This window comes from Phyllobates terribilis, unplaced genomic scaffold (assembly GCF_046119375.1).
Source record: "Phyllobates terribilis strain yellow unplaced genomic scaffold, ASM4611937v1 Scaffold_1__5_contigs__length_1240528914, whole genome shotgun sequence".
NCBI classification, from domain to species: Eukaryota; Metazoa; Chordata; class Amphibia; order Anura; family Dendrobatidae; genus Phyllobates; species Phyllobates terribilis.
The window spans coordinates 620,293,561-620,319,759 of record NW_027362761.1 but is presented as its reverse complement, the minus strand read 5'-3'; the positions used below and the strand labels follow the sequence as shown (position 1 = coordinate 620,319,759).

The 26,199-nt window shown below is 54.0% G+C and overlaps 1 protein-coding gene across 1 annotated transcript in view; it reads right to left on the bottom strand.

Annotated features, from left to right (window-relative positions):
• The window catches only part of TAF1C (TATA-box binding protein associated factor, RNA polymerase I subunit C), a 126,337-nt gene that overhangs the window by 41,359 nt on the left and 58,779 nt on the right, over window positions 1-26,199 (bottom strand). The window contains exons 4-6 of the mRNA XM_073684376.1: window positions 17,543-17,652; window positions 8,017-8,112; window positions 1,924-1,994 (exon numbers count right to left, since the gene is read on the bottom strand). Of these exons, the coding sequence (XP_073540477.1) occupies window positions 1,924-1,994; window positions 8,017-8,112; window positions 17,543-17,652 (277 nt within the window). The remainder of the gene's footprint in view (window positions 1-1,923; window positions 1,995-8,016; window positions 8,113-17,542; window positions 17,653-26,199) is intronic.

Below are 26,199 nucleotides of genomic sequence, written 5' to 3'. Positions count from 1 at the left end.
TGAAGTTCAGACTTTCAGCTTTCATTTGAGGGTATCCACATTAAAATGAGATGATGGGTTTAGGAGTTTCAGCTCCTTAACATGTGCCACCCTGTTTTTAAAGGGACCAAAAGTAATTGGACAGATTAAATAATTGTAACTAAAATGTTCATTTCTAGTACTTGGTTGAAAACCCTTTGTTGGCAATGGCTGCCTGAAGTCTTAAACTCATGGACATCACCAGACGCTGTGTTTCCTCCTTTTTGATGCTCTGCCAGGCCTTCACTACGGTGGTTTTCAGTTGCTGTTTGTTTGTGGGCCTTTCTGTCTGAAGTTTAGTCTTTAACAAGTGAAATGCATGCTCAATTGGGTTGAGATCAAGTGACTGACTTGGCCATTCATGAATATTACACTTCTTTGCTTTAATAAACTCCTGGGTTGCTTTGGCTTTATGTTTTGGGTCATTGTCCATCTGTAGTATGAAACGACGACCAATCAGTTTGGCTGCATTTGGCTGGATCTGAGCACACAGTATGGCTCTGAATACATCAGAATTCATTCGGCTGCTTCTGTCCTGTGTCACATCATCAATAAACACTAGTGACCCAGTGCCACTGGCAGCCATGCATGCCCGCGCCATCACACTGCCTCCGCCGTGTTTTACAGATGCTGTGGTATGCTTTGGATCAGGAGCTGTACCGCGCCTTCGCCATACTTTTCTCTTTCCATCATTCTGGTAGAGGTTGATCTTGAGAATGTTCTTCCAGAACTGTGCTGGCTTTTTTAGATGTTTTTTTAGCAATGTCCAGTCTAGCCTTTTTCTTCTTGATGCTTATGAGTGGCTTGCACCGTGCAGTGAACCCTCTGTAGTTACTTTCATGCAGTCTTCTCTTTATGGTAGATTTGGATATTGATACGCCTACCTCCTGGAGAGTGGTGGTCACTTGGTTGGCTGTTGTGAAGGGGTTTCTCTTCACCATGGAGATTATTCTGCGATCATCCACCACTGTTGTCTTCCGTGGGCGCCCAGGTCTTTTTGCATTGATGAGTTCACCAGTGCTTTCTTTCTTTCTCAGGATGTACCAAACTGTAGATTTTGCCACTCCTAATATTGTAGCAATTTCTCGGATGGGTTTTTTCTGTTTTTGCAGCTTAAGGATGGCTTGTTTCACCTTCATGGAGAGCTCCTTTCACCGCATGTTTACTTCACAGCAAAACCTTCCAAATGCAAGCACCACACCTCAAATCAACTCCAGGACTTTTATCTGCTTAATTGAGAATGACATAACGAAGGGATTGCCCACACCTGTCCATGAAATAGCCTTGAAGTCAATTGTCCAATTACTTTTGGTCCCTTTAATAATAGGGTGGCACATGTTAAGGAGCTGAAACTCCTAAACCCTTCACCCAATTTGAATGTGGATACCCTCAAATGAAAGCTGAAAGTCTGAACTTCAACTGCATCTGAATTGTTTTGTTTAAAATTCATTGTGGTAATGTGTAGAAGCAAAACTAGAAAAATGTTCTCTCTGTCCAAATATATATGGACCTAACTGTATATGTATTTATTAAATAGAAGACCATCATTTACTTTACATGTGACAAATACTTACTACTTTGTGTTGGTATCACATAAAATCCCAATAAAATACATTTAAGTGTGTGGGTGTTAAGTGAAGGTGTAAACGGGGTATGAAGACTTTTTCAAGACAGTTTAGATGTGATGAGAGACACTGGGAACTGACTGAAGAGGAGAAGATGGAAACAGATGAGAGGAGGCAGCAGGAGCTGGAGTAAGCTCTCGGCGGGTGTGAGGAGTAGATGGATCCCTGGAGGGGTGCGAGCAGATGCCCAGGAATGAAGGAAAGATCTCAGGACATGACAGATAGAAGAGCCAGCGTGTGGAGAATACAGACAATGGGGATTAGAGTAGGCGGCTCTCACTCTTGGAGAGGAGCAGTTTGCAGGGTCTCCCTTAGGCTGGTCATCCGATGCATGCGTTCTCTGATCTTCCCCTATAAATACACGGACTCGTCAGAAATAGGAGGGTCTGAACGTAGCTGTGAGCAGCCCCCTCGTAACAAGCTCCATCTACACGAACAGCTCCCTCCCCGACCACCCAGAACACGTGAGCGATCAGACCAATGTTCCTGAGACAACTCCCCCCGTCCAACGCGACACGCTCTCCCCCTCTCCCCCGGCCAAGGAGACACGCTCTTCCCCTCTCCACCATCTAATGTGACACGCTCTTCCCCTCTCCCCCATCTAATGCGACACGCTCTTCCCCTCTCCCCCGTGTAATGTGACACGCTCTTCCCCTCTCCCCCGTGTAGTGTGACAGGCTCTTCCCCTCTCCCCCGTCTAATGTGACAGGCTCTTCCCCTCTCCACCGTCTAATGTGACAGGCTCTTCCCCTCTCCACCGTCTAATGTGACAGGCTCTTCCCCTCTCCACCGTCTAATGTGACAGGCTCTTCCCCTCTCCCCCGTCTAATGTAACACGCTCTTCCTCTCTCCCCCGTCTAATGTGACACGCTCTTCCCCTCTCCCCCGTCTAATGTGACACGCTCTTCCCCTCTCCCCCGTGTAGTGTGACAGGCTCTTCCCCTCTCCACCGTCTAATGTGACAGGCTCTTCCCCTCTCCACCGTCTAATGTGACAGGCTCTTCCCCTCTCCCCCGTCTAATGTGACAGGCTCTTCCCCTCTCCCCCGTGTAGTGTGACAGGCTCTTCCCCTCTCCCCCGTCTAATGTAACACGCTCTTCCCCTCTCCCCCGTCTAATGTGACACGCTCTTCCCCTCTCCCCCGTGTAGTGTGACAGGCTCTTCCCCTCTCCCCCGTCTAATGTAACACGCTCTTCCTCTCTCCCCCGTCTAATGTAACACGCTCTTCCCCTCTCCCCCGTCTAATGTGACACGCTCTTCCCCTCTCCCCCGTGTAGTGTGACAGGCTCTTCCCCTCTCCCCCGTCTAATGTAACACGCTCTTCCCCTCTCCCCCGTCTAATGTGACACGCTCTTCCCCTCTCCCCCGTGTAGTGTGACAGGCTCTTCCCCTCTCCCCCGTCTAATGTAACACGCTCTTCCCCTCTCCCCCGTCTAATGTGACACGCTCTTCCCCTCTCCCCCGTGTAGTGTGACAGGCTCTTCCCCTCTCCACCGTCTAATGTGACAGGCTCTTCCCCTCTCCACCGTCTAATGTGACAGGCTCTTCCCCTCTCCCCCGTCTAATGTAACACGCTCTTCCCCTCTCCCCCGTCTAATGTGACACGCTCTTCCCCTCTCCCCCGTCTAATGTGACACGCTCTTCCCCTCTCCCCCGTCTAATGTGACAGGCTCTTCCCCTCTCCACCGTCTAATGTGACAGGCTCTTCCCCTCTCCCCCGTCTAATGTAACACGCTCTTCCTCTCTCCCCCGTCTAATGTGACACGCTCTTCCCCTCTCCCCCGTCTAATGTGACACGCTCTTCCCCTCTCCCCCGTGTAGTGTGACAGGCTCTTCCCCTCTCCCCCGTCTAATGTGACACGCTCTTCCCCTCTCCCCCGTCTAATGTGACACGCTCTTCCCCTCTCCCCCGTCTACTGCGACACGCTCTTCTCCTCTCCCCCGTCTACTGCGACACGCTCTTCTCCTCTCCCCCGTCTAATGTGACAGGCTCTTCCCCTCTCCACCGTCTAATGCGACACGCTCTTCCCCTCTCCCCGTGTAGTGTGACAGGCTCTTTCCCTCTCCCCCGTCTAATGTGACACGCTCTTCCCCTCTCCACCGTCTAATGTGACAGGCTCTTCCCCTCTCCCCCGTGTAATGTGACACGCTCTTCCCCTCTCCCCCGTCTAATGTGACAGGCTCTTCCCCTCTCCCCCGTCTAATGTGACACGCTCTTCCCCTCTCCACCGTCTAATGCGACACGCTCTTCCCCTCTCCACCGTCTAATGCGACACGCTCTTCCCCTCTCCACCGTCTAATGTGACACGCTCTTCCCCTCTCCCCCGTCTAATGTGGCACGCTCTTCCCCTCTCCCCCGTCTAATGTGACACGCTCTTCCCCTCTCCCCCGTGTAGTGTGACAGGCTCTTCTCCTCTCCCCCGTCTAATGTGACACGCTCTTCCCCTCTCCCCCGTCTAATGTGACACGTTCTTCCACTCTCCCGCGTGTAGTGTGACACGCTCTTCCCCTCTCCCCCGTCTAATGTGACACGCTCTTCCCCTCTCCCCCGTCTAATGTGACAGGCTCTTCCCCTCTCCCCCGTCTAATGTGGCACGCTCTTCCTCTCTCCCCCGTCTAATGTGACAGGCTCTTAGCCTCTCCCCCGGCCAAGGCGACACGCTCTTCTCCTCTCCCCCGTCTAATGTGACACGCTCTTCCCCTCTCCACCGTCTAATGCGACACGCTCTTCCCCTCTCCACCGTCTAATGTGACACGCTCTTCCCCTCTCCCCCGTGTAGTGTGACAGGCTCTTCTCCTCTCCCCCATCTAATGTGACACGCTCTTCCCCTCTCCACCGTCTAATGTGACACGCTCTTCCCCTCTCCCCCGTCTAATGTGACACGCTCTTCCCCTCTCCCCCGTGTAGTGTGACAGGCTCTTCTCCTCTCCCCCGTCTAATGTGACACGCTCTTCCCCTCTCCCCCGTCTAATGTGACACGTTCTTCCCCTCTCCACTGTCTAATGTGACACGCTCTTCCCCTCTCCCCCGTGTAGTGTGACACGCTCTTCCCCTATCCCCCGTCTAATGTGACACGCTCTTCCCCTCTCCACTGTCTAATGTGACACGCTCTAACCCCTCTCCCCCGTGTAGTGTGACACGCTCTTCCCCTCTCCCGCGTGTAATGTGACAGGCTCTTCCCCTCTCCCCCGTCTAATGTGACACGCTCTTCCCCTCTCCACCGTCTAATGTGACACGCTCTTCCCCTCTCCACCGTCTAATGTGACACGCTCTTCCCCTCTCCACCGTCTAATGTGACACGCTCTTCCCCTCTCCCCCGTGTAGTGTGACAGGCTCTTCCCCTCTCCCCCGTCTAATGTGACAGGCTCTTCCCCTCTCCCCCGTCTAATGTGACAGGCTCTTCCCCTCTCCCCCGTCTAATGTGACAGGCTCTTCCCCTCTCCCCCGTCTAATGTGACACGCTCTTCCCTTCTCCCCCGTCTAATGTGACACGCTCTTCCCCTCTCCCCCGTCTAATGTGACACGCTCTTCCCCTCTCCCCCATCTAATGTGACACGCTCTTCCCCTCTCCACCGTCTAATGTGACACGCTCTTCCCCTCTCCCCCGTCTAATGTGACACGCTCTTCCCCTCTCCCCCGTCTAATGTGACACGCTCTTCCCCTCTCCCCCGTCTAATGTGACACGCTCTTCCCCTCACCCCGGCCAAGGCGACACGCTCTTCCCCTCTCCCCCGTCTAATGTGACACGCTCTTCCCCTCTCCCCCGTCTAATGTGACACGCTCTTCCCCTCTCGCCAGTCTAATGTGACACGCTCTCCCCCTCTCCACCATTTAATGTGACACGCTCTTCCCCTGTCCACCATCTAATGTGACACGCTCTTCCCCTCTCCCCCGTCTAATGTGACATGCTCTTCCCCTCTCCCCCGTCTAATGCGACAGGCTCTTCCCCTCTCCCCCATCTAATGTGACAGGCTCTTCCCCTCTCCCCCGTCTAATGCGACACGCTCTTCCCCTCTCCCCCGTCTAATGCGACAGGCTCTTCCCCTCTCCCCCGTCTAATGTGACACGCTCTTCCCCTCTCCCCCGTCTAATGCGACAGGCTCTTCCCCTCTCCCCCGTCTAATGTGACACGCTCTTCCCCTCTCCACCGTCTAATGTGACACGCTCTTCCCCTCTCCCCCGTGTAGTGTGACAGGCTCTTCCCCTCTCCCCCGTGTAGTGTGACAGGCTCTTCCCCTCTCCCCCGTCTAATGTGACACGCTCTTCCCCTCTCCACCATCTAATGTGACAGGCTCTTCCCCTCTCCCCCGTCTAATGTGACACGCTCTTCCTCTCTCCCCCGTCTAATGTGACACGCTCTTCCCCTCTCCCCCGTCTAATGTGACACGCTCTTCCCCTCTCCCCCGTGTAGTGTGACAGGCTCTTCCCCTCTCCCCCGTCTAATGTGACACGCTCTTCCCCTCTCCCCCGTCTAATGTGACACGCTCTTCCCCTCTCCCCCGTCTAATGTGACACGCTCTTCCCCTCTCCACCATCTAATGTGACACGCTCTTCCCCTCTCCACCGTCTAATGTGACACGCTCTTCCCCTCTCCCCCGTCTAATGCGACACGCTCTTCTCCTCTCCCCCGTGTAGTGTGACAGGCTCTTCCCCTCTCCCCCGTCTAATGTGACAGGCTCTTAGCCTCTCCCCCGGCCAAGGCGACACGCTCTTCCCCTCTCCACCGTCTAATGTGACACGCTCTTCCCCTCTCCCCCGTCTAATGTGACACGCTCTTCCCCTCTCCCCCATCTAATGTGACACGCTCTTCCCCTCTCCCCCGTCTAATGTGACACGCTCTTCCCCTCTCCCCCGTCTAATGTGACACGCTCTTCCCCTCTCCCCCGTCTAATGTGACACGCTCTTCCCCTCTCCCCCGTCTAATGTGACACGCTCTTCCCCTCACCCCGGCCAAGGCGACACGCTCTTCCCCTCTCCCCCGTCTAATGCGACAGGCTCTTCCCCTCTCCCCCGTCTAATGCGACACGCTCTTCCCCTCTCCCCCGTCTAATGTGACACGCTCTTCCCCTCTCCCCAGTCTAATGTGACACGCTCTCCCCCTCTCCACCATTTAATGTGACACGCTCTTCCCCTGTCCACCATCTAATGTGACACGCTCTTCCCCTCTCCCCCGTCTAATGCGACATGCTCTTCCCCTCTCCCCCGTCTAATGCGACAGGCTCTTCCCCTCTCCCCCGTCTAATGCGACAGGCTCTTCCCCTCTCCCCCGTCTAATGTGACACGCTCTTCCCCTCTCCCCCGTCTAATGCGACAGGCTCTTCCCCTCTCCCCCGTCTAATGTGATACGCTCTTCCCCTCTCCACCGTCTAATGTGACACGCTCTTCCCCTCTCCCCCGTGTAGTGTGACAGGCTCTCTCCCTCTCCCCCGTCTAATGTGACACGCTCTTCCCTCTCCCCAGTCTAATGTGACACGCTCTTCCCCTCTCCCCCATCTAATGTGACACGCTCTTCCCCTCACCCCGGCCAAGGCGACACGCTCTTCCCCTCTCCCCCGTCTAATGCGACACGCTCTTCCCCTCTCCCCCGTCTAATGCGACACGCTCTTCCCCTCTCCCCCGTCTAATGTGACACGCTCTTCCCCTCTCCCCCGTCTAATGTGACACGCTCTCCCCCTCTTCACCATTTAATGTGACACGCTCTTCCCCTCTCCACCATCTAATGTGACACGCTCTTCCCCTCTCCCCCGTCTAATGTGACACGCTCTTCCCCTCTCCCCCATCTAATGCGACAGGCTCTTCCCCTCTCCCCCATCTAATGCGACAGGCTCTTCCCCTCTCCCCCATCTAATGTGACAGGCTCTTCCCCTCTCCCCCATCTAATGCGACAGGCTCTTCATCTAATGCGACAGGCTCTTCCCCTCTCCCCCGTCTAATGTGACACGCTCTTCCCCTCTCCCCCGTCTAATGTGACACGCTCTTCCCCTCTAATGCGACAGGCTCTTCCCCTCTCCCCCGTCTAATGCGACACGCTCTTCCCCTCTCCCCCGTCTAATGCGACACGCTCTTCCCCTCTCCCCCGTCTAATGCGACACGCTCTTCCCCTCTCCCCCGTCTAATGCGACACGCTCTTCCCCTCTCCCCCGTCTAATGCGACACGCTCTTCCCCTCTCCCCCGTCTAATGCGACACGCTCTTCCCCTCTCCCCCATCTAATGCGACACGCTCTTCCCCTCTCCACCGTCTAATGCGACACGCTCTTCCCCTCTCCCCCGTGTAGTGTGACACGCTCTTCCCCTCTCCCCCGTCTAATGCGATACGCTCTTCCCCTCTCCCCCGTCTAGTGTGACGCTCTCTCCCTCTGGAGGGGGGTCACCATTAGGCTGTGGTCTCCCATGTAGCAGTGCGGCTCCAGGACTCGGCCCATACACTGGAAGGCGATGCTGCTATGATCCCAACAGAAGCGACTGATCTGTGGAGAAGAAAACAAATCATCACCACCATCCCCCACACAACCACCACCACCACCCCCCCACACAACCACCACCACCCCCCCACACAACCACCACCACCACCACCCCCCACACAACCACCACCACCACCACCCCCCACACAACCACTACCACCACCCCCCACACAACCACCACCACCACCCCCCACACAACCACCACCACCACCCACACAAACACCACCACCACCCCCCACACAACCACCACCACCCCCCACACAACCACCACCACCATCCCCCACACAACCACCACCACCATCCCCCACACAACCACCACCACCCCCCAGTCAACCACCACCACACAACCACCACCACCCACACAACCACCACCACCCCACACAACCACCACCACACCACACAACCACCACCGCCGCCAGCCCCCACACAACCACCACCATCCCCCACACAACGACCACCATCATCCCCCACACAACGACCACCACCACCATCCCCCACACAACGACCACCACCACCATCCCCCACACAACCACCACCATCCCCCACACAACCACCACCATCTCCCACGCAACCACCACCATCATCCCCCACACAACCACCACCACCATCATCCCCCACACAACCACCACCACCATCATCCCCCACACAACCACCACCACCATCCCCCACACAACCACCACCACCACCATCCCCCACACAACCACCACCACCATCCCCCACACAACCACCACCACCATCCCCCACAACCACCATCATCCCCCACAACCACCATCATCCCCCATACAACCACCACCACCCCCCACACAACCACCACCATCATCCCCCACACAACCACCACCACCATCATCCCCCACACAACCACCACCACCATCCCCCACACAACCACCACCACCATCATCCCCCACACAACCACCACCACCATCATCCCCCACTTAACCACCACCATCATCCCCCACTTAACCACCACCATCATCCCCCACTTAACCACCACCATCATCCCCCACTTAACCACCACCATCATCCCCCACTTAACCACCACCATCATCCCCCACTTAACCACCACCATCATCCCCCACTTAACCACCACCATCATCCCCCACTTAACCACCACCATCATCCCCCACTTAACCACCACCATCATCCCCCACACAACCACCACCATCATCCCCCACACAACCACCACCACCATCATCCCCCACAACCACCATCATCCCCCATACAACCACCACCATCATCCCCCATACAACCACAACCACCATCCCCCTCACAACCACCACCATCATCCCCCACACAACCACCACCACCACCATCATCCCCCACACAACCACCACCATCATCCCCCACACAACCACCACCATCATCCCCCACACAACCACCACCATCATCCCCCACACAACCACCACCATCCCCCACTTAACCACCACCATCATCCCCCACTTAACCACCACCATCATCCCCCACTTAACCACCACCATCATCCCCCACTTAACCACCACCATCATCCCCCACTTAACCACCACCATCATCCCCCACTTAACCACCACCATCATCCCCCACTTAACCACCACCATCATCCCCCACACAACCACCACCATCATCCCCCACACAACCACCACCACCATCATCCCCCACACAACCACCACCACCATCATCCCCCACACAACCACCACCACCATCATCCCCCACACAACCACCACCACCATCATCCTCCACACAACCACCACCACCATCATCCCCCACGCAACCACCACCACCATCATCCCCCACGCAACCACCACCACCATCATCCCCCACGCAACCACCACCACCATCATCCCCCACGCAACCACCACCACCATCATCCCCCACACAACCACCACCACCATCCCCCACACAACAACCACCACCCGCCAGTAGAATTAAGGAACTTAATAAATATAAGGTAAAAACATCGGCCCTCCTGAGCCGTCTCTATGGGCGCAGGTAATAGAAAGATTAATAACTTGACACCTTGATAACTGCGATCCGATGTCATAAGAAAGATGTGGATTTCTCTAATATGTAAATGAGCTGGTAAGATCTATGGGCGGGCCATTGATCTCCCTGAGACTCCGCCTCCAGGGCTTATTATAAATGATATTTTATTTATAAATAATTGACAGCCTGCTCTCCTGAGCTCACTGCAGAGCTGAACTGTAGACAAGAGGAGGGGCCCGGAGAGCAGAGCGGACGAGGGGAGAGGCCCGGAGAGCAGAGCGGACGAGGGGAGGGGCCCGGAGAGCAGAGCGGACGAGGGGAGGGGCCCGGAGAGCAGAGCGGACGAGGGGAGGGGCCCGAAGAGCAGAGCGGACGAGAGGAGGGGCCCGGAGAGCAGAGCGGACGAGAGGAGGGGCCCGGAGAGCAGAGCGGACGAGAGGAGGGGCCCGGAGAGCAGAGCGGACGAGAGGAGGGGCCCGGAGAGCAGAGCGGACGAGAAGAGGGGCCCGGAGAGCAGAGCGGACGAGAGGAGGGGCCCGGAGAGCAGAGCGGACGAGAGGAGGGGCCCGGAGAGCAGAGCGGACGAGAGGAGGGGCCCGGAGAGCAGAGCGGACGAGAGGAGGGGCCCGGAGAGCAGAGCGGACGAGAGGAGGGGCCCGGAGAGCAGAGCGGACGAGAGGAGGGGCCCGGAGAGCAGAGCGGACGAGAGGAGGGGCCCGGAGAGCAGAGCGGACGAGAGGAGGGGCCCGGAGAGCAGAGCGGACGAGAGGAGGGGCCCGGAGAGCAGAGAGGACGGGCCCGGAGAGCAGAGAGGAGGAGAGGACGGGCCCGGCGAGCAGAGAGGACGAGAGGAGGGGCCCGGAGAGCAGAGCGGACGAGAGGAGGGGCCCGGAGAGCAGAGAGGAGGAGAGGAGGGGCCCGGAGAGCAGAGCGGACGAGAGGACGGGCCCGGAGAGCAGAGAGGACGGGCCCGGAGAGCAGAGAGGAGGAGAGGACGGGCCCGGCGAGCAGAGAGGACGAGAGGAGGGGCCCGGAGAGCAGAGCGGACGAGAGGAGGGGCCCGGAGAGCAGAGAGGAGGAGAGGAGGGGCCCGGAGAGCAGAGAGGAGGAGAGGAGGGGCCCGGAGAGCAGAGAGGAGGAGAGGACGGGCCCGGAGAGCAGAGAGGAGGAGAGGACGGGCCCGGCGAGCCAGACCAAATTTTTCAATTCTGACCAGCGTCACTTTGTGTAGTAATAACTCTGGAGCTTCAATATATCCCAGTGATTCAGAGACTGTTTTTTCGTGACACATTGTACTTCACGATAGTGGTAATTTAGATCAATATGATTTGCATTTTTTTTATGAGAATATTGAAACTTGAAAAATTCACAATTTTTGAACTTTGAATTTTCATGTCTACTTTAAAAAATGCTGCTGACAAAGATTTTTTTTGTTAGGAAATTAGAAAGTTTAAAAAATTAGCAGTAAAATTTTAATTTTTCCAATGAAATTGACAAATCAGATTTTACAATACCCCATTGTAAAAATGGCACACCTCATGGTATTCAAAACCGCATTCAGCAAGTTTGTTAACCCTTCAGGTGTCTCAAAGGAATAATAGCAGAGTGGAAGAAACTGAAAAATTACAAGTTTTTCACAAAAATGTTGCCTTAGCTCTAAATCTTTCATTTTCACAAGGGTAACAGGAGAAATTGTACAACTAGTATGGCAGTCCATTTTTTCCTGAGTACGCAGATACCCCATATGTGGGGGAAAACTACTGTATGGGTGCACAACAGGGCTCGGAAGGGAAGGAGCACCATATTATAGTGTAGATTTTACTGTTCTGGTTTGCAGGTGCCATGTCACATTCGTGAAGTGCCTGAACAGCAGAACCCCTCATAAGTGACCCTATTTTACAAACAACGCCTCTCAATGAATTCATATAGAGTTGCAGTGATCATATTAACACCACATATGTGTCACAGAATTTTTTTCCATTGGGTGGTGACAAGATAATTACATTTTTACTACTAAAACTTTGTTTTAGCCCCAGATTTTTGATTTTTAAGGGAAAATGGCACCAAAATTTGTTCCACAATTTCTGTTGAACGTGGCAATACCATACTGCTTAGCCATACGGCGAGACTTGGGAGGGAAGTAGCGCTATTTGACTTTGGCGTCTCAGATTTTCCTAGAATAGTTTGCAAACGCCATAAGTCCCAAATCTCACAATAGCAGAAAACCCCGCATGTTACCCTTTGGGGAATTTACACCCATCTGGGAATTCATCAATGGGTGTAGTGACCATTTTGACTTCGTGGGCGATTTGCAAAAAACAGGCAGCAGTGGATGAGTGAAAATGGCAATATGTCAATGTAGTGCCCAGCACAATGTAGTGCCCAGCACACTGTAGTGCCCGGCACATGCTTCTGGACCCACCCATCTGTAAATTAAAATGTGGCTTTTCTCACTAGATTAATGGCAAACATGTGGGCGCTAACTGCATTTTAGGCAGATTGTGGGACATTTCAATAGCACAGGATTTCTTTTGACGGTAGACTCGTCGCTTTTCCAGAGCCTTTGTGTTACCAGTAACGTGGAAACCCCCTATATTTTCATTAACAGATGACGGACCTGAGTGGGGACTTGTTTTTTTTGTGGGTTAGAGCAGTTTTTATTGGTGGCATTTTGTAGTCCAGAACATTTTGGATCACATTTATCCTGCGCACTTTCATCGGCTGTGAAGACACTGGGTCTTCCGTGGGCATAATACCACTCAGACAACACAGGGTTGAGGGTAAAACAATGTGGCAATACTTATTAAACCACAAAGCGGACAACAAACACATAGAACAGTCCCAGCAAATACCTAAGATGGTACAACAATACACAGTCTTGCCCTTCCGCTGGCCCACCTGAGATAGAACAACTGCGACTTAGGGACTTCCAGGTCAACCTACCTCAACCAGTGGCCCCATGCTTTTGGCGGGCCCCACAGAGAGAAGGTAGGGGCAAGCTTAGGAAGCTGACAGTCCATCGAGGTGCATGGCAAGGAGACCCGAGGGTACCTCCCTGGCCTTTCCGAGAGTTTCCATGGGGCCAGATTACCGGCTGGTCCCAATCTGGCATCTCTGAATGTGTCCATGGGTTAAAGGAAACCAGAGGGTCCCACCTGGAAACCCCAAACAACATATCCATGGGACCAGGTGACTTCATCGTCCCAACTTGGTCTCCCCAAATGTATCCATCGGTTTCTCTGATGGTCAATGGAGCAGATACATATCTTTCCAGTCAGGACCATGTAACCTTAGGCTGGAATCATGTAGAATCCAAATCTGTATCTCTTTGGATAAAGCCATGCTACCAAGCTGATGGTCTGAAGGGAGTCATAGAATCATAGAATGGTAGAGTTGGAAGGGACCTCCTGGGTCATCTGGTCCAACCCCCTGCTCAAAGCAGGATTCACTAGATCATCTCAGACAGATGTCTGTCCAGCCTCTGTTTGAAGACGTCCATTGAAGGGGAACTCACCACCTCTCGTGGCAGCCTGTTCCACTCATTAATCACCCTAACTGTCAAAAAGTTTTTTCTAATATCTAATGTGTCTCCTCCCATTTAGTTTCATCCCATTGCTTCTAGTCTTTCCTTGTGCAAATGAGAATAAAGATGATCCTTCTACAATGTGACAGCCCTTGACATATTTGTAGACAGCTATTAAGTCTCCTCTCAGTCTTCTTTTTTGCAAGCTAAACATTCCCAAATCCTGCAACCGTTCCTCATAGGACATGGTTTGCAGACCAGTCACCATTCTGGTCGCTCTTCTCTGAACTTGCTCCAGTTTGTCTATGTCTTTTTTAAAATGTGGTGCCCAAAACTGTACACAGTATTCCAGATGAGGTCTGACCAAAGAGGAGTAAAGACCGATAATGACTTCACGTGATCTAGACTGTATGCTTCTGTTAATACATCCCAGAATTGTATTTGCCTTTTTTGCTGCTGCATCACACTGTTGACTCATGTTCAGTCTATGATCTATTAGTATACCTAAGTCTTTTTCACATGTACTGTTGCTTAGCTCTATTCCTCCCATTCTGTATATGCTTTTTTCATTTTTATTGCCCAGATGTAGTACTTTGCATTTTTCCCTGTTAAAAACCATTCTGTTGGTTGCTGCCCACTGCTCCAGTTTATTTAGGTCTTTTTGAATCCTCTCTCTCTCTTCTCTAGTATTAGCTATCCCTCCTAGCTTTGTGTCATCAGCAAATTTAATCAGTTTACCCTCAATTCCTTCATCTAAATCATTCATAAAGATGTTGAACAATACAGGTCCCAGGACGGAGCCCTGTGGTACCCCACTTGAGACATTCATCCAGCTGGATGTGAAGCCATTTACAACCACCCTTTGAGTCCGATCACTAAGCCAGTTATGAATCCACCTAACAGTTGCCTGGTCCATTGCATACTTGGTCATTTTTTCAATAAGGATGGTGTGAGATACTTTGTCAAATGCTTTGCTGAAGTCAAGATATACTATATCTACAGCATTTCCCTGATCCACCCAGTCAGTGATTCTGTCATAGAAGGAAATTAAGTTAGTCTGACATGACTTGTTAGTTACAAACCCATGCTGACTCTGGTTAATCACTTCATTCTTATCCATGTACTTACATACATGTTGTTTAATAATTTGTTCAAAGATCTTTCCTGGTATAGAAGTCAGACTCACCGGCCTATAGTTCCCTGGGTCCACCTTCTTCCCCTTTTTGAAGATAGGAACAACATTTGCTCTTCTCCAGTCTTCTGGGACTTCTCCTGTTCTCCAAGAATTTTCAAAGATTATGGAGAGTGGTTCTAAAATTTCTTCTACGATCTCCTTCAGTACTCTGGGGTGTAATTCATCTGGACCTGGAGACTTGAACTCATTTATGTTAGCTAAATATTCCCTCACAATCTTTCTGTTTACAGATAACTTGGATTCCTCTATTCCTTTAAAAGGACAGTGAAGATCAGTTGATGTTACATTTTCTTTCTGAGAGAAAACAGATGCAAAATAGGAATTAAAAAGTTCGGCCTTCTCAACATCCTCTCTTACCATTTCTCCATTTTCATCCTGTAAAAATCCTATAGCATCTTTGACTTTTCTTTTACTTTTGACATACCCCCAAAATCCTTTTTTATTGCTTTTGACATCTCTTGCAAGCCTTAATTCATTGTCAGCTTTAGCTAACCTGATACGTGCCCTGCAGGATCTGCAGACTGCATTATAATCTTCTTTAGATATGCCTCCCTCTTTCCATTTAATAAACATTTCTTTCTTTCTTTTTAGCATGTGTTTAAGTTCTGTGTTCATCCATCCTGGTTTCCTTAAATGCTTCCCATTCTTCCTACTTTTCGGGATTGTTAACGATTGTGCTTTGAGAATGTCATTTTTAAAAATTTCCCATCCTTCCTGGACATTTTTGTCCTTAAGGACATCCAGCCATTGGATCCCTCCTATTCTCTTTCTGAGTCTCTTAAAATCTGCCTTTCTAAAATCTAACCTTGAAGTTTGAGTCTTCACATGTCTTCCTCCTCTAGTTATCCAAAATTCTATAATAGCATGATCGCTGCCTCCTAGGGTCCCAGCCACCTTTACCTCCTCAACCATTTCCTCCCTGTTTATAAGGATTAGATCCAAAGTAGCAGATCCCCTTGTTTTCTCCCCTACCTTTTGGAAGATAAAGTTGTCAGCAAGAGAGGATAAGAATTTGCTTGACCTGTTAGTTTTACTTGAGAGAGATTCCCAACAAATGTCTGGATAGTTGAAATCTCCCATGACCACTACGTCATATTTTTTGGAGAACTTGGTCATTTGATACATAAAGAGTTCATCCATAAAGAGTCTGATCTTAGATTCTCCTTGTAAAGTCTCTTTCAATTCTACCTGATACAGAGCTTATGTTCCTTAAATAGTTTACATTCGTTCTTTCAAGTACACATCCACAGGGCAAAAGTTAGGGAGGGTATTATTCCTCAGGGCTCAGGTCTCATTGTTTGAGACTTTAATCAATTTACATAGTTGGTATAGTGGAGGGGGGGGGGCTCTTGTAAATAAACATTTATCTGGCTTTAACATAATATGCAATTAGCATAGTAACAAACATCATTCTTTCAGAACCAAGAGAAGACAACATTCAGGGTTATACAAATACTGGTCTGTCCTTTTTGACCCACCAAAGTAACACGCACAAATTCTAAAGTCAACACGAACACAATAGTGCATTTCTCTTGGCTTAACAAATCTAGACGTCTGGCTGATTAAGATAAGAAGCTGATTTGTCACATCAGAGTTTCCATCTCTCTCTCTGAAATATGTCATTCAGATGAAACCCACGAGGGATCCATTCACTATAATGCAGCAGAGTTACTCTGGACTCAGTCTGTCCTATGTTCATAGTTTTCCTTTTCAGAGGTGCACAAAACTGTGGCAGACCGCTCTTTTATGCGCGACTAAAAAGATGGACCTCGCCAGATCATAGGTCAGACGGCATTCATAGTGCCTCCATCTGCCTCATTATATGGAATCTTCCGCCGGGGGTTCCGTCTAAGTAACGTTTTTCAGAGATTTGCATAGAAACACCGGTGTAAAAGCTCAGCGTAGAGTGCAGGATAAATGTGAGCCGAGCCTTACTGCGATCTTTGGGAGGCAAATGAACAAATGAACAGCAGGTGAAGAATTGGTTTTATTTTTTACGCCGTTCCTCGTGCGGTATAAGTGATTAGAAAACTATTGTTTGGGTCGGAGCGATTACAGCGATAGCAGATTTATATTGAGTTTTTAGGTTTGCCTGCTGTCACACTCAGACACTTTTTTGCATTTCCATATTTTGATAGCTAGAATTTTTCCATATTTCTGCTGACAGACTCATGTGACGGCTTGTTTTTTGAGGGGCAAGTTGACGTTTTTATTGGTACCATTTTCGGGACATAATATTTGATAGGTTTTTATTCCAATTTTTGGGAGGCAGAATTAGCAATTTCATTTGATTTTGTTTTTACATAAATGCATTTATTTGATTTTTCTTGTTTAATTTTTTTCTTTTTTTTACTTTTATGGGCCTTTCATGTCTCTGATCAGTGTTGTGATGCACTCCAGCGGTCCTGATAGATAGAAAGATATGGCATGGTCCGTCAGTCCACCCGTAGCTGGCAGACTAGAAAGTCATTATTTGATCTCTGGCTGCCGAGAGGAGCCAGAGGCCGCCCCGCCGACAGGAGCCAGAGGCCGCCCCGCCGACAGGAGCCAGAGGCCGCCCCGCCGACAGGAGCCAGAGGCCGCCCCGCCGACAGGAGCCAGAGGCCGCCCCGCCGACAGGAGCCATGTCCCATTAATCTTAGATCTTGCAGTAAAGGATGGACATTGGTGGCATGCACACGTCCAGCCCGGTCAGTCTCATCTCCCACCGTGACACATTATACGTAGCCCCCTCTCACCACTGGGGTCTGCAGGCTACTGACCTGCTTGCTGAAGGCGAACGACACCCCAGCCACCTCCGGCTTCGTGTGATGCACAGACTTGGTCTTCCTATAAACCAGATCAAATTCAGTGACCGGAGGAAAATCACAGTCTGCAAATGTAAAGGAAGGAGTGAGTAACCAGAGTGCACGCTCACCCCTCCCCAATAATGGCGCAGAGCACACACTCACATCACTCACATACTATAATATATACACACTCACATTACACAGAGGCGGCAGACCCCACAAACTCCGAGAGATACATGGAAAATGTCAAGAAGGGGGGTCCATCCCCCGACACACTGTATATAGGGGGCACAGTCTCCTCCCATCACCCAGCACACCCCAAGAAGCAGGGTCCATCCCCGACACACTGTATATAGGGGGCACAGTCTCCTCCCATCACCCAGCACACCCCAAGAAGCAGGGTCCATCCCCGACACACTGTATATAGGGGGCACAGCCTCCTCCCCGCACCCTGTACACCCCAAGAAGAACGGTCCATCCCCCGACACACTGTATATAGGGGGCACAGCCTCCTCCCCGCACCCTGTACACCCCAAGAAGAAGGGTCCATCCCCCGACACACTGTATATAGGGGGCACAGCCTCCTCCCATCACCCAGCACACCCCAAGAAGAAGGGTCCATCCCCGACACACTGTATATAGGGGGCACAGTCTCCTCCCATCACCCAGCACACCCCAAGAAGCAGGGTCCATCCCCGACACACTGTATATAGGGGGCACAGCCTCCTCCCATCACCCAGCACACCCCAAGAAGAAGGGTCCATCCCCTGACACACTGTATATAGAGGGCACAGCCTCCTCCCCGCACCCTGTACACCCCAAGAAGAAGGGTCCATCCCCCGACACACTGTATATAGGGGGCACAGTCTCCTCCCATCACCCAGCACACCCCAAGAAGAAGGGTCCATCCCCGACACACTGTATATAGGGGGCACAGTCTCCTCCCATCACCCAGCACACCCCAAGAAGCAGGGTCCATCCCCGACACACTGTATATAGGGGGCACAGCCTCCTCCCCGCACCCTGTACACCCCAAGAAGCAGGGTTCATCCCCGACACACTGTATATAGGGGGCACAGCCTCCTCCCCGCACACTGTACACCCCAAGAAGAAGGGTCCATCCCCCGACACACTGTATATAGGGGGCACAGCCTCCTCCCCGCACCCTGTACACCCCAAGAAGAAGGGTCCATCCCCCGACACACTGTATATAGGGGGCACAGCCTCCTCCCCGCAACCTGTACACCCCAAGGAGAAGGGTCCATCCCCCGACACACTGTATATAGGGGGCACAGTCTCCTCCCATCACCCAGTACACCCCAAGAAGCAGGGTCCATCCCCCGACACACTGTATATAGGGGGCACAGCCTCCTCCCCGCACCCTGTACACGCCAAGAAGCAGGGTCCATCCCCCGACACACGGTATATAGGGGGCACAGTCTCCTCCCCGCACCCTGTACACCCCAAGAAGAAGGGTCCATCCCCAAACACACTGTATATAGGGGGCACAGCCTCCTCCCCGCACCCTGTACACCCCAAGAAGAAGGGTCCATCCCCCGACACACTGTATATAGGGAGCACAGCCTCCTCCCAGCACCCTCTACACCCCAAGAAGAAGGGTCCATCCCCCGACTCACTGTATATAGGGGGCACAGTCTCCTCTCAGCACCCTGTACACCCCAACAAGAAGGGACCATCCCCCGACACACTGTATATAGGGGGCACAGCCTCCTCCCAGCACCCTGTACACCCCAACAAGAAGGGACCATCCCCCGACACACTGTATATAGGGGGCACAGTCTCCTCCCATCACCCAGTACACCCCAAGAAGCAGGGTCCATCCCCGACACACTGTATATAGGGGGCACAGGTTTCTCCCCACACCCTGTACACCCCAAGTAGCAGGGTCCATCCCCCGACACTACATGTAGGGGGCACAGCCTCCTCCCCACACCCTGTACACCCCAAGAAGAAGGGTCCATCCACCGACACACTGTATATAGGGGGCACAGCCTCCTCCCCGCACCCTGTACACCCCAAGAAGAAGGGTCCATCCACCGACACACTGTATATAGGGGGCACAGCCTCCTCCCCGCACCCTGTACACCCCAAGAAGAACGGTCCATCCCCCGACACACTGTATATAGAGGGCACAGCCTCCTCCCCGCACCCTGTACACCCCAAGAAGAAGGGTCCATCCCCCGACACACTGTATATAGGGGGCACAGCCTCCTCCCCGCACCCTGTACACCCCAAGAAGAAGGGTCCATCCCCCGACACACTGTATATAGGGTGCACAGCCTCCTCCCCACACCCTGTACACCCCAAGAAGAAGGGTCCATCCCCCGACACACTGTATATAGGGGGCACAGCCTCCTCCCAGCACCCTGTACACCCCAAGAAGAAGGGTCCATTCCCCGACACAATGTATATAGGGGGCACAGCCTCCTCCCCGCACCCTGTACACCCCAAGAAGAAGGGTCCATCCCCCGACACACTGAATATAGGGGGCACAGCCTCCTCCCCGCACCCTGTACACCCCAAGAAGAAGGGTCCATCCCGCAACACACTGTATATAGAGGGCACAGCCTCCTCCCAGCACCCTGTACACCCCAAGAAGAAGGGTCCATCCCCCAACACACTGTATATAGGGGGCACAGCCTCCTTCAAACACCCTGTACACCCCAAGAAGCAGGGTCCATCCCCCGACACACACTGTATATAGGGGGCACAACCTCCTCCCAACACCCTGTACACCCCAAGAAGAAGGGTCCATCCCCGACACACTGTATATAGGGGGCACAGTCTCCTCCCCGCACCCTGTACACCCCAAGAAGAAGGGTCCATCCCCCGACACACTGTATATAGGGGGCACAGCCTCCTCCCCGCACCCTGTACACCCCAAGAAGAAGGGTCCATCCCCCAACACACTGTATATAGAGGGCACAGCCTCCTCCCAGCACCCTGTACACCCAAAGAAGAAGGGTCCATCCCCCGACACACTGTATATAGGGGGCACAGCCTCCACCCCCCCACACCCTTTACACCCCAAGAAGCAGGGTCCATCCCCCGACACACTGTATATAGAGGGCACAGCCTCCTCCCAGCACCCTGTACACCCCAAGAAGAAGGGTTCATCCCCCGACACACTGTATATAGGGGGCACAGCCTCCTCCCAGCACCCTGTACACCACAAGAAGAAGTGTCCATCCCCCGACACACTGTATATAGGGGGCACAGCCTCCTCCCCGCACCCTGTATACCACAAGAAGAAGGGCCCATCCCCCAACACACTGTATATAGGGGGCATAGCCTCCTCCCCACACCCTGTACACCCCAAGAAGCAGGGTCCATCCCCCGACACACTGTATATAGAGGGCATAGCCTCCTCCCCGCGCCCTGTACACCCCAAGAAGAAGGGTTCATCCCCCGACACACTGTATATAGGGGGCACAGCCTCCTCCCCGCACCCTGTACACCCCAAGAAGAAGGGTCCATCCCCCGACACACAGTATATAGAGGGCACAGCCTCCTCACAGCACCCTGTACACCACAAGAAGAAGTGTCCATCCCCCGACACACTGTATATAGGGGGCACAGCCTCCTTCCCGCACCCTGTACACCCCAAGAAGAAGGGTCCATCCCCCGACACACTGTATATAGGGGGCACAGCCTCCTCCCCGCACCCTGTACACCACAAGAAGGGCCCATCCCCTGACACACTGTATATAGGGGGCACAGCCTCCTCCTCGCACCCTGTACACCACAAGAAGAAGGACCCATCCCCCGACACACTGTATATAGGGGGCACAGCCTCCTCCCCGCACCCTGTACACCCCAAGAAGGGTGCATCCCCCGACACACTGTATATAGGGGGCACAGCCTCCTCCCCGCACCCAGTACACCCCAAGAAGAAGGGTCCATCCCCCGACACACTGTATATAGGGGGCACAGCCTCCTCCCCGCACCCTGTACACCCCAAGAAGAAGGGTCCATCCCCCGACACACTGTATATAGTGGGCACAGCCTCCTCCCCGCACCCTGTACACCCTAAGAAGAAGGGTCCATTCCCCGACACACTGTATGTAGGGGGCACAGCCTCCTCCCCGCACCCTGTACACCCCAAGAAGAAGGGTCCATCCCCCGACACACAGTATATAGAGGGCACAGTCTCCTCCCCGCACCCTGTACACCCCAAGAAGAAGGGTCCATCCCCCGACACACTGTATATAGAGGGCACAGCCTCCTCCCCGCACCCAGTACACCCCAAGAAGAAGGGTCCATCCCCCAACACACTGTGCATAGGGGGCACAGCCTCCTCCCCGCACCCTGTACACCCCAAGAAGAAGGGTCCATCCCCCGACACACTGTATATAGGGGGCACAGCCTCCTCCCCGCACCCAGTACACCCCAAGAAGAAGGGTCCATCCCCCGACACACTGCATATAAGGGGGCACAGCCTCCTCCCCCCACCCTGTACACCCCAAGAAGAAGGGTCCATCCCCCAACACACTGTGCATAGGGGGCACAGCCTCCTCCCCGCACCCTGTACACCCCAAGAAGAAGGGTCCATCCCCCGACACACTGTATATAGGGGGCACAGCCTCCTCCCCGCACCCAGTACACCCCAAGAAGAAGGGTCCATCCCCCGACACACTGCATATAAGGGGGCACAGCCTCCTCCCCCCACCCTGTACACCCCAAGAAGAAGGGTCCATCCCCCGACACACTGTATATAGGGGGCACAGCCTCCTCCCCACACCCTGTACACCCCAAGAAGAAGGGTCCATCCCCCGACACACTGAATATAGGGGGCACAGCCTCCTCCCAGCACCCTGTACACCCCAAGAAGAAGGGTCCATCCCCCGACACACTGTATATAGTGGGCACAGCCTCCTCCCCGCACCCTGTACACCCTAAGAAGAAGGGTCCATTCCCCGACACACTGTATGTAGGGGGCACAGCCTCCTCCCCGCACCCTGTACACCCCAAGAAGAAGGGTCCATCCCCCGACACACTGTATGTAGGGGGCACAGCCTCCTCCCCGCGCCCTGTACACCCCAGGAAGAAGGGTCCATCCCCCGACACACTGTATATAGGGGGCACAGCCTCCTCCCCGCACCCTGTACACCCCAAGAAGTAGGGTTCATCCCCTGACACACTGTATATAGGGGGCACAGTCTCCTACAAGCACCCTGTACACCCCAAGAAGAAGGGTCCATTCCCCGACACACTGTATATAGGGGGCACAGCCTCCTCCCAGCACCCTGTACACCCCAAGAAGAAGGGTCCATTCCCCGACACACTGTATATAGGGGGCACAGCCTCCTCCCAGCACCCTGTACACCCCAAGAAGAAGGGTTCATCCCCTGACACACTGTATATAGGGGGCACAGCCTCCTCCCCGCACACCCCAAGAAGAAGGGTCCATCCCCCGACACACTGTATATAGGGGGCACAGCCTCCTCCCCACACCCTGTACACCCCAAGAAGAAGGGTCCATCCCCCGACACACTGTATATAGGGGGCACAGCCTCCTCCCCGCACCCTGTACACCCCAAGAAGAAGGGTTCATCCCCCAACACACTGTATATAGGGGGCACAGCCTCCTCCCCGCACCCTGTACACCCCAAGAAGAAGGGTCCATCCCCCAACACACTGTATATAGGGGGCACAGCCTCCTCCCCACACCCTGTACACCCCAAGAAGAAGGGTCCATCCCCCGACACACTGTATATAGGGGGCACAGCCTCCTCCCCGCACCCTGTACACCCAAAGAAGAAGGGTCCATCCCCCGACACACTGTATATAGGGGGCACAGCCTCCTCCCCGCACCCTGTACACCCTAAGAAGTAGGGTCCATTCCCCGACACACTGTATATAGGGGGCACAGCCTCCTCCCCGCGCCCTGTACACCCCAGGAAGAAGGGTCCATCCCCCGACACACTGTATATAGGGGGCACAGCCTCCTCCCCGCACCCTGTACACCCCAAGAAGGGTTCATCCCCTGACACACTGTATATAGGGGGCACAGCCTCCTCCCAGCACCCTGTACACCCCAAGAAGAAGGGTTCATCCCCTGACACACTGTATATAGGGGGCACAGCCTCCTCCCCGCACCCTGTACACCCCAAGAAGAAGGGTCCATCCCCCGACACACTGTATATAGGGGGCACAGCCTCCTCCCCACACCCTGTACACCCCAAGAAGAAGGGTTCATCCCCCAACACACTGTATATAGGGGGCACAGCCTCCTCCCCGCACCCTGTACACCCCAAGAAGAAGGGTCCATCCCCCGACACACTGTATATAGGGGGCACAGCCTCCTCCCCACACCCTGTACACCCCAAGAAGAAGGGTCCATCCCCCGACACACTGTATATAGGGGGCATAGCCTCCTCCCCGCACCCTGTACACCCCAAGAAGAAGGGTCCATCCCCCGACACACTGTATATAGGGGGCACAGCCTCCTCCCCGCACCCTGTACACCCCAAGAAGAAGGGTCCATCCCCCGACACACTGTATATAGGGGGCACAGTCTCCTCCCGCACCCTGTACACCCCAATAAGAAGGGTCCATCCCCCAACACACTGTATATAGGGGGCACAGCCTCCTCCCCACACCCTGTACACCACAAGAAGAAGGGTACATCCCCCGACACACTGTATATAGGGGGCACAGCCTCCTCCCCACACCCTGTACACCCAAAGAATTAGGGTCCATCCCCCGACACACTGTATATAGGGGGCACAGCCTCCTCCCCGCACCCTGTACACCACAAGAAGAAGGGTCCATCCCCCGACACACTGTATATAGGGGGCACAGCCTCCTCCCCGCACCCTGTACACCCCAAGAAGGGTCCATCCCCCGACACACTGTATATAGGGTGCACAGCCTCCTCCCCACACCCTGTACACCACAAGAAGAAGGGTCCATCCCCCGACACACTGTATATAGGGGGCACAGCCTCCTCCCCGCACCCTGTACACCCCAAGAAGAAGGGTCCATACCCCGACACACTGTATATAGGGGGCACAGCCTCCTCCCCGCACCCTGTACACCCAAAGAAGAAGGGTCCATCCCCCGACACACTGTATATAGGGGGCACAGCCTCCTCCCCGCACCCTGTACACCCCAAGAAGAAGGGTCCATCCCCCGACACACTGTATATAGGGGGCACAGCCTCCTCCCCGTACCCTGTACACCCCTAGAATCAGGGTCCATCCCCAGACACACTGTATATAGGGGGCACAGCCTCCTCCGCACACCCTGTACACCACAAGAAGAAGGGTCCATCCCCCGACACACTGTATATAGAGGGCACAGCCTCCTCCCCGCACCCTGTACACCCCAAGAAGGGTCCATCCCCCGACACACTGTATATAGGGTGCACAGCCTCCTCCCCGCACCCTGTACACCCCACCCGAAGAAGAAGGGTCCATCCCCCGACACACTGTATATAGAGGGCACAGCCTCCTCCCCACACCCTGTACACCCCAAGAAGAAGGGTCCATCCCCCGACACACTGTATATAGGGGGCACAGCCTCCTCCCCGCACCCTGTACACCCCAATAAGAAGGGTCCATCCCCCGACACACTGTATATAGGGGGCACAACCTCCTCCCCGCACCCTGTACACCTCAAGAAGAAGGGTCCATCCCCCGACACACTGTATATAGGGGGCACAGCCTCCTCCCCGCACCCTGTACACCCCAAGAAGAAGGGTCCATCCCCCGACACACTGTATATAGGGGGCACAACCTCCTCCCCGCACCCTGTACACCCCAAGAAGAAGGGTCCATCCCCCGACACACTGTATATAGGGGGCACAACCTCCTCCCTGCACCCTGTATACCCCAAGAAGAAGGGTCCATCCCCCGACACACTGTATATAGGGGGCACAGCCTCCTCCCCGCACCCTGTACACCCTAAGAAGTAGGGTCCATTCCCCGACACACTGTATGTAGGGGGCACAGCCTCCTCCCGCACCCTGTACACCCCAAGAAGAAGGGTCCATCCCCCGACACACTGTATATAGGGGGCACAGCCTCCTCCCCGCATCCTTTACACCCCAAGAAGAAGGGTCCATCCCCTGACACACTGTATATAGAGGGCACAGCCTCCTCCCCGCACCCTGTACACCCCAAGAAGAAGGGTCCATCCCCCGACACACTGTATATAGAGGGCACAGCCTCCTCCCCGCACCCTGTACACCCCAAGAAGCAGGGTCCATCCCCCGACACAATGTATATAGGGGGCACAGCCTCCTACAAGCACCCTGTACACCCCAAGAAGCAGTGTCCATCCCCCGACACAATGTATATAGGGGGCACAGCCTCCTCCCAACACCCTGTACACCACAAGAAGAAGGGTCCATCCCCCGACACACTGTATATAGAGGGCACAGCCTCCTCCCCGCACCCTGTACACCCCAAGAAGCAGGGTCCATCCCCCGACACACTGTATATAGGGTGCACAGCCTCCTCCCCACACCCTGTACACCCCAAGAAGCATGGTCCATCCCCCGACACAATGTGTATAGGGGGCACAGCCTCCTCCCCGCGCCCTGTACACCCCAAGAAGAAGGGTCCATCCCCCGACACACTGTATATAGGGGGCACAGCCTCCTC